The sequence below is a fragment of the Centruroides vittatus genome, unplaced genomic scaffold, assembly GCF_030686945.1.
Source record: "Centruroides vittatus isolate TY-2023 unplaced genomic scaffold, ASM3068694v2 scaffold_907, whole genome shotgun sequence".
Taxonomy (NCBI): Eukaryota; Metazoa; Arthropoda; class Arachnida; order Scorpiones; family Buthidae; genus Centruroides; species Centruroides vittatus.
Window position 1 is genome coordinate 1702348 of NW_027122720.1, and position 17970 is coordinate 1720317.

Below are 17970 nucleotides of genomic sequence, written 5' to 3' on the forward strand. Positions count from 1 at the left end.
ATCTGAAGAATTTATAATGTAAATTCTTTTCGTTCACAGACACTTAATGTAGATGGAAATAAAATCACAACATTACAGAATGCATCTACATTCTTTCCACATTCATTATGTTCTCTTTCTTTAGCAGATAATTGTATAACAGATTTAAATGAGGTAAGAATTAATTTTAAACAGTTATATTTTCTACTTTGTTACTTTTTAAAATCATTTACTCTTAAAATTTAAATTAAAAAGAACTAATTTGTATATAAACATAAACAAACTTAAATATAAATTTCATAAATTATATATATATTTATTTACCACTATTGTAAGGAATGGCTGAAAATATTTAAACCAATTTCTTATGTTTATTTTTTCACTAATTTAGTGCTCTTTCATAAGAAAAACATACATTCATTTTGGTATCCTACTGATTGATTTTCTAATTTATTTAATACTAGTTAAGGCTTAAGTTAAAGTTAATGTATTTATATAAAAATACACTAATACAAAATTGTGTATAAGGTAAAAGACTTTGTACTTATAATAAATGTATAATACAATAAATTTGATCAAAAGTAATTTTTATATTAAAAGAAATTTTAGGGACCGGCATTCTGATACAGGTAAAAATGTCAATTCATATATTCAGTACTACATACATTTTCTCAAATAACAGGCTGATTCATCAAATTTTATTTGACTAGCTTTTACTGATGTTTCCTTTTGCCATTAATGATCATGGCATTAACTTGTATTCAAATTTTAGGGTTCACTTTACACCCACTGGCTTTCAGACAAAACTTCCTATTTGTGATGTAGGCTGTAGGGATCTACTCACAGATAGGAACCCTGGGTTGTGACTCCTATTTACATAAGTGTTATTAGTTGATTATTAGAGTGTAGAGGATAGTATCTTACTTACTCCCAACATATAGTATTATATACTAGATATGTGGACAATGTCCTGATTACCTGGCACCAAAAACCTGACCTCTGAAGATCCTGAAAGACATTACTGACAATCTGTATGGCCTACACATAATACTTGAACAGAAAGGTCACAATACATTCCATTTCTGGGATGTGCAGCTCATAATGTAGAGTGGCCTGATCCCCACAAGTGTCTACAGAAAACCATTCCACCATCCACTTTTCACACCAGTAGAGTCTCAGTACTCTTACACCTTCAAAATTGTGACATTCATAACACTGATCAGAAGAGCAATAACACACTGCTCCAATATTCTTGGCAAAATTATGGAGTTTAAGTACATCAGGTAAATTGCAGTTGAACATAGGTACTCCAAGAAAGAAAAAAAAGGGAGGCTAATCAAGAAATATAAAACATACCCGATAGCACACCACACAGTACAGATGTGAGATTTCAAAATAATGAAGTATAAAACTAAACTGGAAGAAAAATATACAAAGAAATAGCCTCGGTCAATAAGTGCAAGATGAGTTATAAAAGAAGTCGTACAATATATAACTAATATTAAGAAATGGCAAAGACCCTCTCCTGACAAAAATATGACTTCCAGGGATATACATCAGCCCATTAAAGGACCACAGATGTACCAGGTTGGAGTATATAGTGCAACCTCACAATCCTTAACTGCAAGAATGAAAGAACACAAGGCGACAACAAAGAAAAACATCATCGCACTAACAGCTTACACCATGAATGATGAAGTTGAAGTCAGTTTTAATGAGGCCAGACTGAATAACTGGCTTGAAGTGCAGCCAATTATAACACACATGAAAAGAGACTAAATTTACAAAAATCCCAATTCAACAATATAATCAGTTACAAGAATGTAGAAATTATCTCAAACACATCAAATCACCCTATGAAACCTTGTCAGAATTGATGTCCACCACATTAGTTATTGTAATTTTTTAATGTATTATTGGATATAGTTGAAATAGCATGCCTGTAATATTTTTGTTATGTTTTAAATAATTTGTGTGTTATCATGGATGACACATCAAATTCTGAAAGCAAATTGTAGATGGAATTCCATAAATTTTGAAGATATGTTTTAGTATATATATTTTATTAAATCTGAATGAGATAAACCTGATGATAACTGTTTAACATGGTTGAAAATGTTTATTTATTAAAAGTTGTTGATTTGCTGGAGTTTAAAGGTAGTTTTGTTTTCTCCGGTTTTATAGTATATATATATTTTAGTGAACCAAAAAAAAATATTTTGTTTAACAAGCTTTGCTTGATTTGCTTAAGTAATTATTTTTAAGAATGTGGTTTTCTTTGTAATTTTACATTTAGTTCTAATTACATTTGTTTTTATATATGTAATTCTATTATTTTTAATGTAAGATTTACTTTTGAATCTTGTGCATAAACAATAGATTTTATAATGTTTAGAGCTGATCGCATAAATGGTATGTTTACAATATTTTAATAAAATTATAACTAGAAAATCAACTAAAATATACAGCTAAAACACAAATACTGACATTTAGAGTACCTAAATTCAGTAATGTATTAGATGCATTATTTAATAGTGTCTGATGCATTGTTCAGTTAGCATGTTGGCCAAATTGGTATTTGTTATTGACTACTTTAAACATTATCTCTTAGAATACATTTTCATGTTCAATAGAAGTTAGTTGTAATTAAATTAAATTACAAGTTTAAATAATTACATTTATGAATAATGTTGCTAACTATTCTTATTCTCTATAAGATTACAAGAAATCTAACAAATATCTACTGTAAAATAAAATATTAACCACTCAGCAGTGAGGGACGTATATATACGTCGAGGGCGATCATGTGGCAGTGGTGAGGGACGTATGTATATGTTAAATTCTTTTGGGGGTATAACCAAAATCTAGCCAAAAACTACCGCAAAAAAAATTCACATAAAAAATGAATTATGTAACAATAAAAAAATGACTTTTCTTTACTAGACATAACTGTTTACAAATACTTTTTCTAAAACGGAAATGAGAAAAATTGCGTGAAAAAATACTTTAAAAATTTTTCGGGTATATTCTCCACTACTAAGGGATAGAACCATACCTGACTCTCCCACTGCTGAAAGGTTAATTACATTAGTATTTCAGTTTTTAAGAAATTGCAATGAAAATTGTATAAAATAGTTTTATAAACATTCTTGAGCATTAAATGCATTCAATCTGTAATGTAACCTGTCAATGAAATATTTTTTTTAATATTTACTTTATTAAGTTTTGAGAATTAATTATAGGCAAATATAATTTTAATGGCAAAAATTGCTTCAATATGAATTAAATTAGCTAGCCAGCTGTTATCCTTATGTTTATTTTTTATACATGCTTACATTTCTCACACTAACTCATAAGTATTATGTAATTAAAAGAATGTATGAATGTTAGATTTTCTTCACACAGTTTTTATTCTATGTAATTTTTGTATATTGTTACAAATTCAGTGAATATTGCTGATTTAATGATTTGTATTGCAACATTTTGATAATGGTAAGGAACATTTTTTTCAAAACGATTTTATTAAACTTTTTAATGCTTTCTATGTATTAAAGGTTATATATTAATATGATTTATTGACTAAGTTACATAAAATTTGATTGTGATGGTAAATTAATTGACAAACATATTTGTATTACAGATATCTTATCTGTATGGGCTGCCGTGTCTTGAACAATTAGCTATTGCCAATAATCCAGCAATATTGATGACGGGACAATTAGCGTATCCTTTTACTTTGATAATTTAGATTTGCTTTGAATATTTTCAAAAATGCAATACTTGTAATCATCATTCCAATATATTTATATTGAATACAGGAATATATTTTATTCAAATTTTTACAGTTTTATAAGAAAATGAACAAATGTATCTGCTTATTATTTTTATATGTAGACTATTTTATTTAGTATTTTTGAGAATTATGTTTATAATATATAATAATAAAAATTAAAATTAAACCATTAATCAGTTTAATTCATCTTGAGGAAGCTGATTTGATTTCATGTTTACATTTGAAAGACTAATAAATTTATTTTCTTAACTTTATGAAGAGGATTTGATTATAGACCATTTGTTGTCAACTGGTGTTTAGGTATAAGATTACTTGACGGATTTGTAGTTACTCAGAAAGAAAGGTGAGTTTATATAAAAGTTAAAATGAAAAATGGGAAGATTTATATTTAAAAAATTTAATGGAATTTTTTTAATGATTTTTTTATAACAGTTTAAAAGCTGAATGGTTATATAGTCAAGGAAAAGGTCGACATTTTCAGCCAGGAGAACATATTGAACTAGTAGAATATCTGTCTCAAGTTTGTCCACTAACAACAGCCGATCAAGTATGATATATATGTTTGTTATATAAATTTAAGTAACTAATAAAGAGTAACATTTAATTCCAAATTTCTTATTAAGTTTTAGTCAGCTTGTCAAAGTCAAAAGTAATTAACGAATGTGTTTGACTTATATTCAGAACAAACTAAATTTAGAAGTGTCAAACACAAAATCGTGTTAATAACAACCACATGGCTAGAAAACATTGAAGAATCCAAAAATGTCGTTTATGAAATACCATGTACTTGCAAAGACTCACATACCTACATTGGTGAAACAAAACGGAAATTAAAAATACGAATAAAAGAACATATAGCTGATATGAAGCACCAAAGGATGCAATCTGTTTTTCACGACCACTGCTTAATAAATAATTGTAATATTGACAAGGACAACACCAAAATTCTGTATAAAGAAAAAGACATATATAATAGAAAGTTTAAAGAAAGTCTTGCTATAATTAACTCAGAAAATTGTATAAATAAAAATACAAGTATAAATATAAACAAAAACTGGTTAAATATACTATAAATCTTAATATTTAGTTAAAAATACAATAAATCTTAATATTTTACCAAAAAATACCACCAGGGGGCTTACTTTGTTTCAACCCCTACATGTAGTTATGCAAATTTCAACTGTCACACAACCTAAACAACGTTCAACAGAGGAAAGTTCAGACAAAAACTTATACCCAAAAGTTTGTCTACAGATTTGTCTCTAAAGAAATTTTCTGGAATCTGTTTCAACATAAACGAGCCAAAGTGCTCGAACGACCTTTGGAAATGTACTGTGCATTAACCATCTCTACTAAGAAATACAAAAGAACAAATGGTAGGAACTTGTCCCAGTGTTATCCATAGTTAATTTAAATTTATTGTTATATTAAATACAGTCAAACCTGTTTTTATGCGGGGGATAGGGACCGCATTAAAAAAAACGCATTAAAAAAATCTGCACGAAACTTCACGAGGGGCTATAAAAAATAGTTTTCGCAACACAATTAAAAAAATATTTTTTTTATGTGGTCAATAGGGACCGCATAAAAAAAGTCTCACATAGAAAATAACTCAAAACTCGTACTAAATAGAATTTATTGACAACAGATGTTAGCACTTGACTGCATCGTCTGGTCTATCGTCTGTTTTACATATGTTTGTCCAGGTGGTGTTTTGTTGACATAAAAAGTAAATAATTTCATTTTTCGCATATTCATGCAATAATATTACTGTAATAAGTGCATTTATGCTATAATAAGTTTATTTAGCTATAATAAGTCAACGTGAGACATGACGAATCGCACGAGACTAGTCGCCAACTATACCGCACAAATTAAAAATTCGCATTAAAAAAATTGCACAAATAAAAATCGCACATAAAAAGAGCGCATAAAAACAGGTTTGACTGTAGTTGTACTTTTTAACTTAAAATAGATGTACAAGAATTTTATAACTTTTATCCTGGAGTTTGTAATGTCCAAACTTACCGTGTACAAGTGCCATACTGGGGGAAGAACTGGTATGTTATATATGTGTAAATGTTTATATAACTTGTTGGTAAAAACGCTGTATACATTATTTTATATTAATTTAGTTGACTGATGAGGGGCATAGGGCCCGAAACGTGTACTGTATCAACTAAATAAAGGTGGAAAAAAGCCATGTGGTTGTTATTAACACGATTTTGTGTTTGACACTTCTAAGAATAATACAACACGGTTTCACAAAAATCAAACTAAATTTAATTAAAAACATGTATTTCAGTTTTAATTAATATCCAATCCATTCCACATATGTTTAATTATAACCAAAAAGCATAATTAAATATGTACTAAGTCAGGTAAATAAAGTTTATAGATATACAGTAGAGTCTTGATAGTCTGAGCCGATAGGGAAAGAGACAATTTTGAACTATCGAAAATTTAATGTATAACATATAGAATATTGGAAAACAATAATAAGTAAAGGCATAAAAAATTACATGTTTATTTTATTGGCTTAAAATACATTATCCTGTACAATACAGGGCAAATGGTCACCATGTTTGGAAGTATCTGGCAACTATATCATTTCACAATGCAATAACTTGAAAGCCAATGTTACGCTGTGTTCACACTGCTGACGACAATGACAAAAACTGATGTTTTTATTGTTGTCATCAGTTTTTGTCTGTAAAATGTTCACACTAGTCGTCATTGTTGATCTTTTGTCTTAGTCATTCATTGCTCGAAAGTTAGCCGAGATTCAACATTTGTTGTTGTCGTAATGGTATTGGTCAATCAATGTGAACTTCCCACAATTCTTTGAACAAGATGGTGGAATTGCTAATCTCTTGTGTTGAAGAAAGAGGAGGCCCTACAAAGCTTAAATTATTAATAGACGTCAAAAGTATTTGGAGGTATACAAAAATAATTTTAAAATTTTTTCATGTATTTTAATCATAATTCTTGGACGAAAGCATAGAAATTGCCTTGTGTTTTTCTCTTAAGATGAATAGTTCTGATCCACTACCAATCTTCCTTTTGGTGTTTTCCTTAACAAAAGTAATAAATTTGCTGTCGACATTGAAAAATTAACATTTTATTCTTCATGTCCATTTTTAAACTAGAGAAGTCCAGTCTAAAGTGTAAATTTCACAGAATAATGCACAGAATTCCTAATGTAAATTGTGCATGCTCTAAGACGAAATTAATGAACAATGTGAATGCTTTGGAGATGAACCAATACAATGAAAGATAAGTCATTGTTATTTAGTATCTGTGGTCATTGTCGTCAGCAGTATGAATGCAGCCTTAGACCTTTCATTGTGCTTACAATTTTAGTATATGATGTCTCATCACACTTGATTTGAATTATAAATATAAACATCCATAAACTTGACTCTTAGGTTAATGCTAAATGATTGCCAAATTACATTGGGCTGTATTATTGCTACTAATTACTAATTAAATGTCAAGTAATTGGCTTAGAGGTAAGCATTAGGTGCCATCTTTCAATAAATTTAGTTATAATTCTGGAAGCAAAGATTGGACAGAGGTCTGGGTAGCATAACTGGCAATGTTTCTGCATGGTAAGCGTGAGTTATAGGTTTGAGTCTTGTTTCGGGCCAATTTTTTTCTTCTAGAACATTATAAATTAATTATTAAAATATTTTATCTGTAAATAATATTAAAGTAGTTATTATTTAAGTGATTAATATTAAAATATTAATTACTTGCCTATAACTATGCTAAATTACTTGATATTTAATTAGTAATTAATTGATTTTCCATGTTTGGAAATAATTGCAAATATACCCTTTGGCATTGAAATAATTAAATTTTTCAGTCCTCTAACACTGATCTCTGCCTCTTATTATGCTCTCTTATGATGGCTAATTTCAACACACTAACTGTTTAGAACTGTCTTTCATTTTGATGCCCCATAGATTTTTGATAGGGTTTGGGTCAGGCAAGAATGCTGGCTAGTCAATTATACTGATGTTTGATGCGAACCACCGTTTGCTTCGAACATCACTTATAGCAGTATGTACGGGCGCATCGTCATGTTGGAATTTCTGTTTTGCTCTTCTGATTTTTTGCCACTAGAAAAGATATGTTCTGCTAGCACTTTTTGATATGCTGTTGCATTATCCACTGATTTAGAAAGGCAATTTCAGATTTTCCAAGCTTCCCAAATCATACTGATCCAGGTCTTGGATTTACTTAAAATAAACTTGCTCTTCTTTTCTGATGTCGTGCCAATCCATCAGAGACATCACCAAAAATGATTTCTTGTCACTCAGCTGTCCACTCATCTTTGTCTTTGCTCATTCTATTCTTGCTATCTTATAGTGAACTTTCAGACAGGGTTGGGCTTCTTGTTTGAATATTTTAGACTAGAAGATGAGCAAAGCACTCTTCCAATAGTCTATTTTGAAGCAGAATTTGGTTTGCAGTAATATTTCTGTTACTAGCAGCTCCTCAAATTGTTTTTTTGTTTTGTCAAGGCTTGAAGGTGAAGATGACCTTCCACTTCATTTCTTACTGTGATAACTGTTTAGATTGTTGTTATATTTTGTTACGACATCTCTATAGCATTGAATGGTAGAAGATATTTCACTTGTTGACTTGTTGAGTGTAAACCTTTTCCAAAGTCAGTTAGCACCTTTTGTCATGGCATAGTTAAAAATGTGGTTAAAGTTTAAGCTGTAACTTACATGCTGCTTTTTAAGGAAAGAAAAATGCAGTATTGATTTACATTCAGCATTACGCATTAAAAATTTGTATATTCTTACCATAGTAATATACTTGTACGTATTTGATTAATCCAAACATACGTTATGCAAAAATAGATATTTCACAGTGGTGCATAATTTTGCACCACTGTGAAATATCTATTTTTGCATAACGTATGTTTGGATTAATCAATCAGGTTGGTATTTGATATGTGTTGTTAGAAGATGATGTTAACAGTTATGTAAAATTTCATCTATCTACTCTAAATAATTCAAAACAAAATTTCAAAAATTACAGTGGCTTATAATTTTGCACCTCACTGGTATTGGAAACTCAAACTATTGAGAATCTTACTATAGTTATAAATTCAAAATGTATTTTTGTTTGTCAAAGCTGTAAACAGTCTTTAAGCTTATAACACTATTTTGATTAAAAAATTGAAGCTGAAAAAGTTAAATTATACTGTTATTTTATAATGTATTTGTAAAAATACCACTAATAAAATTTGTTATCTAAATGCGTTTTTAAAAGTTTTATAATAATATAGTTGATAGTTGAAGAAGAAGAACGTTTAACAAGAATCCTAAGAATGCAAAGACAGCATAGAGAAGAATTACTGCATGAGATGTCAAACTCTCCAAAAGAGCAAAGGAAATGGACTCAGCAGTCACCTTTACGAGAACAATTACAATCCTCCGATGACAAAAGCCACATGTCACCAAAACTTTCTTCACAGGACAGAGGTTTGTTTAGATTATGCTTGAAATTGTTTAGATCTAAGTTTTTAAGTATTTCTAATGAACATTTATTTTTAAGTAGAGTCTCGAGTGAACGTTCATAATTCGTCGGAAAATGGTTTTTTGCCAGATAAGTTACAAAAAAATGAACAAGCTGTTACAAGTAATGAACTTTCTCAGTTAGAGAATAACAAAATTAATTCCAACAAACAAGAAAGAACAATATTTTCAACAGCCAAAAGTCCTGTTACAATTGAACAAATTCCGACGACCGAAATGTTGAAAAGTTGTTTTCAGTCATATGAAGATAGAATCATTCGTCCAAGTCATAACATAGAAATGATCAAATCTGTAAATAGTATTTCGGGATCGTATTTAAGCAATGTTGTTTCTAATACGACACCTGTCCGCAAAATATCAATTAAAAGATCCAGTACTCATTCTCCGTCATCTCCTGCAACTGGAAGACGACCAAGAACACCACGTGCTCAATGGAAAAGTAGAGTGAGTTCTTCGAGAGGAAGTTCTCCCCAGGATACAGAATGTAGAAGAGCTCTTCATGCACGACATAATAGTGAAAGTGATACATCAGAAGAATGTGGTTGGCCATACAAAGCAACTGGAATTCAATCTCCTTTAAGACAAAGAAAGCAATCGACCGAAAAAACTACTAGGCATTCCAATTGTACATCACTTAGACATTCATACAGTCAAACTCCCATCCATTCTGATCCCTCAAGATCTAAAACTCCATCATCAGTAAATAATAATGTTTGTAATGAAAACAGAAGGAATGTTAACAGGATTTTACAAAGTGGTTCGCTTATTCCGTCACCTTGTAATTCTCCAATAATAGGTTCTCGAGCTAGTAGAAGCCCCATTAAGAAAAGTATATCAGATAATGTTATCTGTGTTACTCAACAACAGGAAAAGCTTAATGCTCAAAAACTGAAAAAGATGGAAAAGGCTGTAATTAAAATACAGTCAACATGGCGAGGCTATTATGCACGTCACTTTAATCCCGCAGTTTATGGTGCGCGACAAGAAATTCGATTAAGAAGAATGGAAGATAGTATTCAATTTCTTCATAATATCGTTTTGAGGTAAAGAATTAATTTGTTTTATTAAAAAATACTAATATAATAGACTTGTTTCATGGGAGGCCTTGATTTAGCAACTCACTATGATGTAATGACTAATAGAGATGATTCCACAAGCATATATAATACTATTTTATTATCAATATAATAATCATGTAAGTGATCAAACCTTGTTAGAGTTACGTTTCAGTACATTGAATTAACAAAGTACTGTCAGAATACTCTAGAAATAGAATACAATGTTTTTTCTTATGTTATTCTAAAGTTTCCGTGCAGCCAATTAAGGCAAAAACTTTGTTTCAATTGCAGCACATGATTGGATAGCTGACCTTTGAACTATTTATTCCAATGAATTACAGGTAACTTATTCTGTGTGCCTTGTTTCAGTTTATAGTTTATAATAGCAACACATGTTGAGAGTGTAATAGGTAAGAACTTGTTCATTGAATAAGTTATACCACATGACACCCATGTAAATGACAATACATAAATATGATGTATAAGTTTCTGAAAAGACACAATGATAATTCCAATAATGTAGTGTTGTCTGTTTTTACTTTTTTAATTAATTTCATTAAATAACATAACTTTGAAGAATTCTTTTTAAGTTTTGGGATTATTTTATTTAAATATGCATGAGATTATATGATGTAATTGATGGTCTTTTCATCGAAATTGGAAAATATTGCAAAAATTTGACATAATGACCATTTGATATAACATCTGTTTTTGACAGGCCACCAACAGGATGCTATTGAGTGAATCCACTGTAATAAATCATGTTTTTTAGTCTCCCTTGAGTTTATTTTAGGAATTATGGATATGGATTTTCACTCGGAGAGCACTAAGAGGAATTTCTATTGATTAACAGTTAAAATATGAAATTTTGTAAAAAACAGAAAACAGTTCATTTATTTGTATTTTTTAAATACCAAATTGGCCCAAATATTAGTTGATGTTTTTTCCCAGTTTTAAAGGGACGAAAAATTACTCTCAATCTATATTTGAGTCTGATTAACACTTTCTTTACTGTTGATAACTGTCTGTGATATGAGTACAGAGTTAAACTAACAGTAAAATTCAGTGTGTCTATTGTTTAGTGATGTTAAACACCAGCCAAATTGTGACCTGTCATACTTGCAGTCCACAATGAAAAAAAATTAAGTGTTTGGTCTAATAGATTAGTCAAATGTTTAGAAACAGTCTGTTTTTATTGTATTCAACATAATCAGTCGATTTTGATAATTTCTACAGAAATTTTATTTTACTTGTAGGCATCTACTAATTGACCAATCATCAAAAATTGAGGGAAGATTAGTGAAAATTTACCATGAAATTTGTTCTGTTGTAAAGTGTAAATTTCTGTTGTAATTATTAATTTATATAATTGATATGGCCTTTATTAGCATATTTTTGTGAATTGACCAGACGCTGCATATAAATTGGAAGAGACTAACATACTAGAAACCCTGGGGTCACTGGCATGTCAGTTAAACTGCAAAAAATAAAATTAATCACATGTAACAAAACTAGTTGTTAAATAAATGTTAAAGAAAACATTCTTTGGAGTACAATAAAATAATAGCATAATTTAACGAATTTAAAATCAGGAAGAGAGTTTTTGTTTACAGGACAGTAAAACAATTAGTAGCTTATTGATAGTAGTAGTAGTTAATCAGTGTGGGTTGCACCGACAATCTACCACGATGTTAAAAATAATACCTTTCTCTCAAATTTCACCCAAAGGGGATGTTAATCCTTGTAAGTTGAGATAATTTATAGTGATTTTCTGAAATTTGATATGTTTATTTTTGTTTTTGGATCAAATTACAATAAAATAAATATAAAAAAAAGCACTTTCAGCATTCCACGAGTATTTTATATTGTTAGAAAGAGGACAAAAGGCAGAAATTAAACATATGATCATAGTTTTTGATTTAATGCTAACAGTTTTAAAATAAAAACTCATTCATTTGTTTTATGTTCACTCTAGAAAGGGATATATAAAACCTCACATAAACTAGCATGCTGGCATTCTCCCAGATAGACCAACATGCTGGACCATTGAGGAAATATGATAAAATGCTTTATAGAAGTGTCTTAGACAGTTGTAAAAAAATAAGACAAGCAAAAACAAAACAAACAGTTTTGGTTTTGCTTGTTTTATTAAGTACAGTCATAAAACTGCAAGTACACTTTCCAGAATACACGTGAAGTATATTCCAGAAAGTGTACTTGCAGTTTTATGACTATACTTAATAAGAAATATGCACGAAAGCCTATTTCTCTGGTGCATTGTATATGTTTGGCAGCCTACTATCTGGTATTGGCCAGCCAGATGGGTGAGTAGTTTAAGATAGCAGCTTACTGCTCTGTGGGACCCAGAATTAAATCTGGATGGGTCGAAAAATTTCAGGAATTTTTGGGAATGGTCTGTTTGGATATGTCAGATCGTTTCTCACCATCCGGCTGCCCCATTGTAGTAGGCCTGGCCGACTGATAATGGACTTGCTGGGAAGAGCCTACTTAGTGTCCGAGCTTTAAGCTCTTAAAATTTCTTCTTTCTCTGTAATTGGAAATAAAATTGTTATTATCCCTCAGGTTATAAGGAGAACTTGTATAGCAAACCAGTTAAACAAATTTCCCTTTGGTTGATTTTGTCTCAAACAGATTAAGGCCGTTTATTTGCTGATCTTATGTTTAAAGAATTAGGTAATTTTGTTTGAATGTAATTGAATGAAATGACTCATTAACAATAAAATTATGAAAAATTGTTGGTGATGACACAATTATAAAGGACTTTAATGTGTTATCAACAACCTGGACAGAACAAAGGACTGTATACTGTTCGAGCAGGACGAAGACCACGATGGCAATGAAACGGGAATGATGAAGATGAAAATGAAGTATCGTTTCGATGACTTTAGTAAATTGCATTTAAAAAAACTTGTAATCTTTTGTATGCAAGTAAAATTAATAATAAAAGGTTAACTTATTCCAGGTCCTAATTTTTTCAAAAAGTTGGGATTGCAAAATTGGTAGTTAACTTATATTCAGGCCAGTACAGTATATATTAATTCTTTAGTTATTCTTATACTTTATAAATTTATTTTTAGTCATATTTTTTAATTTGATAACAAAATGTAATTATTTATATTTACACGTTTTATAATGAGAGCCGGGACAGATTAAATGATACGACATCCAACTGTTCTCTGGTTTGGATATGCATTTTAATAAATATCAAATATTTCTTTGGCATTTCCTCTGCCAACTGCAAAATTTCTTTTTTTATTAGTAGTTGAAGATATCTGGGAATAAATTTATATTATGTTTTTGAATTACCAAAAACTTACATAAATTTGAAGTATGTTTTATGTAGTTAAATTATAAAATTTTTAATTTTTAGGCAGCAAGAAGAACTGCAGCAAGAGAAAGAACTAAGAAAAGTACAGGCGGCTGATATTTCCAAACTTCATGTGCAGGTATGTTAAGTCAACACAAGCAAGCAACGTAATTTTATTAAATAGAATTAAACATTTTATATATTTTTACTGACAAAAGTTTCTGTCAGAAATGATCAGTGACTTTATTTAAAAGCTGCTTATGTTATGCATACATGATAATACTAAGGTATATTAATCAAAAATAGAAAAACTTTCATTATGTGACATTATTTATTGAGCTGAGCATTTTGCTTGTACAGCTAGCTCATTTCTTTATACCCGAGTGCCATAGGATTTAAATAAACTCCTCTGAAACCATAATTTTGACCAAATTTGAGATGGATGTTGAAGTCTGGGTCAGTGAATGTTATAAGCTATGTGGAATCCCAGTTGGACTGTATTATTGAGGAATATCACAGGAAAACTCTGCTATGGACTTAAGCTGAGATTTTAGGTGCTCAGCTCAATTTGCAGGCATTGAAAACAATAAATGCAATGCTAGTTTACATACAAAATTATTATTATTATGTTGGGTTAAGTGAGATATACTCGGTTAACACCAGTGGCTGTGTACTATGCTGGACCAAAGTCAAGGCATAGTAACCAAAACAGAAATTAAAGAAGTGTATCAGTGTGTGTGTGTCTGTATTCAGGAATTTTCTCACAATATGACATGTATTCAATATAGTGGCCCTCTGTAGTGTGATGTATATGTTTCTATTCAATTCTAATGTGCCCAGGCTTTTGTGTAGTGTGTGTGGTATGACACCTGTAGAGGAGAGAACAACAGGTACAATAAGCACCCTTCCATCCTCACAGATACCTTATTTCCTGGGCGAGTTCTGTGTACTTGCTAATTTTTTCAGTGCATGCGTTTTGTATATTGTGAGTGTTTGGAATGGATATGTCTATAATGTATGTGATTTTATTGTGTTTGTCAATGAGTGTAATGTCTGGTCTGTTGTGGTAAATTGTTTTATCTGTGATTATGGCTCTGTCGTAGTACATTTTGTGTGTGTTGTTTTCCAATACTGTCTGTGGAATGTATTTGTAGTATGGTTCGTGGATGTCTACTAATTTGTGTTTCTTTGCAAGCTCTTGGTGTATTATATTTGCTACTTGATTATGTCTGTGTAAATAATCTGTCTGTGCCAAGAGCTTGCAACCAGAAGTGATGTGTTGTATAGTTTCTGGCATGATGTGACATTTTCTGCATGTGTCATTTGTGAGTGTTGCATCTTTGAGTATGTGTTTTCTGTAGTTTTTAGTATTTATGACCTGATCCTGTATGGCAAACATGAATCCTTCCGTCTCCCCAAAGAGGCATCCCCGAGCTAACCAGCTGTTTGACGCAGTTTTGTCAACAAAATCCTGGGCCAGATCATAAGGATGCCTGCCATGGAGTGCCTTTCGAGCCCACGATTGCTTAATGGTGTCTATGCTTTTTATATGTTGTGTTGTGTCCATATGATGTGAGTGTAAGTTTAATGGTGTGTTATTCGAGTCTGCTAGAGTTACTGCTTTATGTAATTGTGATGTTTCTTGTTTTTTGTAGAAAAACTCTCGCAGTGACTGTATTTGTTTGTAGTGAAGGTTAACTATGTCAATCAGGCCACGTCCGCCATCTTTACGTGGAAGGGTTAATCTTTCTGTGGCGGATTTAGGATGATGATGTTTATGCTTAGTAAGTGTTGTTCTTGTTTTCCTTTGGAGTTGCTCAAGATCTGTGTGAGTCCAATGTATAACTCCAAAAGAATATGTGAGTACTGGGATGACATATGTGTTTATTGCTTTAACTGTGTGTTTTGCATTTAATTGTGTTCTGAGAATAGCATTTAACCTACTTTGGTATTCTTTAATTAATCTTTGCTTTATTTGTGTATGTTCTGTTAGTTTGGCCTGTTGGAATCCTAAATACTTGTAGAACTCGCCCTCTTCCATGGATTCAATAATGTCTCCATTTCCAAGTGCAAAATCTTCTTTCTTCAGGATTCCTTTTTCTATGTGAAGTGTTTTGCATTTATCTAGGCCAAATTCCATTTGTATGTCCTTGGTGTATGAATGTGTGATTTGTAGGAGTTGATGAAGTTGTTTTTGTGTGGATGCATAAAGTTTTATGTCATCCATGTACATGAGATGTGACAGTGTAAACTGTGTTGTTTTTTTGTGTCTGATATTGTAACCATATTGCGTGTTGTTTAACATGTTGGATAATGGGTTCAGGGCTAAGCAGAACCAGAGAGGACTCAAGGAATCTCCTTGAAAAATTCCTTGCCTAATAAAAATTTGGTTTGTTTGTATGGAAGTGTTATGGGCCCTGAGATGTAGTGTTGTTCTCCAGTGCTGCATAGTGTTTTGAAAGAATGCAATGAGTGATGGATGTATTTTGTACATGTGTAGGATATGTAGCAGCCAACTGTGTGGAACACTGTCGAATGCTTTTCTGTAGTCTATATATGCCATGTGTATGTTTCTGTGTTGTCTGTGTGCTTGCCGTAGAATGACTGAATCTATGAGTAACTGTTCTTTGCATCCCCTGTGGTTTCTACGACAACCTTTTTGTTGTTCTGTTAGAATGTCGTGTTCTTCAACATGTTTGTATATTTTGTTTGCAATACAGGATGTCAATAATTTGTAGAGTGTTGGAAGACATGTAATTGGTCTGTATTGTGTGGGGTCTGTGGTATTGTTGTTTTTAGGTTTCATGTAGGTGATGCCCTGAGTAAGAAAATTTGGCATGTCTTGTGGATTGATGATGATGTGTGTTAGATGTTTAGCTAGTTCCTGGTGCAGTGATGTAAACTTTTTGTACCAGAAATTGTGAATGTTGTCTACACCAGGTGTCTTCCAGTTGTGTGTTCTGTTAACAGTGTATTGGAAATCATGTATGTTTATTTCAACACAGGGCATAGTTGGTATGTTGTGCAAGTTTCTGTTCTCCTCCTCGATCCAGCCTGCATCAGCATTGTGCGTGACAGCACTGGACCAAAGAGAAGACCAATATGTTGTGAGTTCTTCTTCTGTTGGTGTGCCACTGTGCTGTGTATCAGTGTTTGCTTTGTTATTAATTTGTCTGTAAAAGAGTTTTTCATTGTTTGTAAATAATTTATTTTGTTGTTTTCGTAGTGTACATGTTTTGTATCGTTTGAGTCTACGTGCTTTGGCAGCAAGTTTTTGTTTTAGTGTATCAATGTATTCTGTAATGCGTGTGTTGTGATGTTCATGTTTTGTGTGTGTTTTTATTTTCTTGAAAATGTTTTTGAGCTGTTTCCTTAATTTGGGTGTTATGTTGTTTTTAGTGTATTGTGTTAGCCTGCCTAATTGCTGTCTAATGTCATTTATTTGTGTTTCTATTCTTCTCTGCCAGGCAGGCTTGTGATAGAATTGTGTTTTCTGTGTATTTGTCTGTGATTGTACTTTCAGTCCATGGTGTGTCACTACTGTGACTGCCCCAGCATAAACTAATGTATGAATGTCTGCGAGTGTAGAAATTGAATGAATGTAGTGTGGTATTAAGTGAGTGTTTACATAATTTAGTGTTTTTCCTACTTCCTTTGACGTGTTGATTTTTGGTATTCGTGGTCGTTGTGTGGGATCTGTGCCTGTATATTTAGTGAGTGTTTCCTGAAATATAAGTGAGAGCGTATTAACTAAATCCATGTCTATGTTATCAGTGATGGATGAGGAAGTGTCTGTAGTATCATTAGTGGTAATTGTTGTATGTGTGTTATTATCAATGCTTGTTGCTGGATTATCCTGACAGGTTACATGATCTTCATTAATGTTAGATGTTTCTGTCTGTTGATGTATTTGATCAGCAACCTGTTGTTTGATAAGTTCAAGTGTTGTTTGTGAGATAAGGTTGTTGTGTATAATTGTTCTTTTTTGATCAACAACCCTTTGTTCGGTAACAGTGAGGTGAGGATATTGTTGTGTGAATTTATGGTGTAGTTGTTGTCTGTATGCTGTCATGTTTGTTTCGAGTTTTGTGATAATGTAATAATTACGGATGATAAACTCGTTCATTTCTACTGTCCATTTCATCCGTTGGCGTGGTTTTCCAGCCTTTGTGGTCTGTGGATGCATTGCCACAGAAACACCAAGGCTGGGTTGATTCCTCACATCTGTTGAGGGCATTGCAGTAGCCATGCTTGGGC

The 17970-nt window shown here is 31.5% G+C and overlaps 2 protein-coding genes across 4 annotated transcripts in view; one reads left to right on the forward strand and one right to left on the reverse strand.

Annotated features, from left to right (window-relative positions):
• Positions 1-17970, forward strand: part of Cep97 (centrosomal protein 97kDa) — a 60687-nt gene that overhangs the window by 28082 nt on the left and 14635 nt on the right. For both annotated transcript variants that reach the window (XM_067288740.1, XM_067288741.1), the window contains exons 6-12: positions 40-153; positions 3620-3702; positions 4032-4115; positions 4205-4319; positions 9078-9273; positions 9350-10370; positions 13777-13852. In XM_067288740.1, coding sequence (XP_067144841.1) covers positions 40-153; positions 3620-3702; positions 4032-4115; positions 4205-4319; positions 9078-9273; positions 9350-10370; positions 13777-13852 — 1689 coding nt within the window. The remainder of the gene's footprint in view (positions 1-39; positions 154-3619; positions 3703-4031; positions 4116-4204; positions 4320-9077; positions 9274-9349; positions 10371-13776; positions 13853-17970) is intronic.
• Positions 1-17970, reverse strand: part of LOC136990353 (alkylglycerol monooxygenase-like) — a 113228-nt gene that overhangs the window by 24723 nt on the left and 70535 nt on the right. The gene's annotated exons all lie outside the window — the stretch shown is intronic.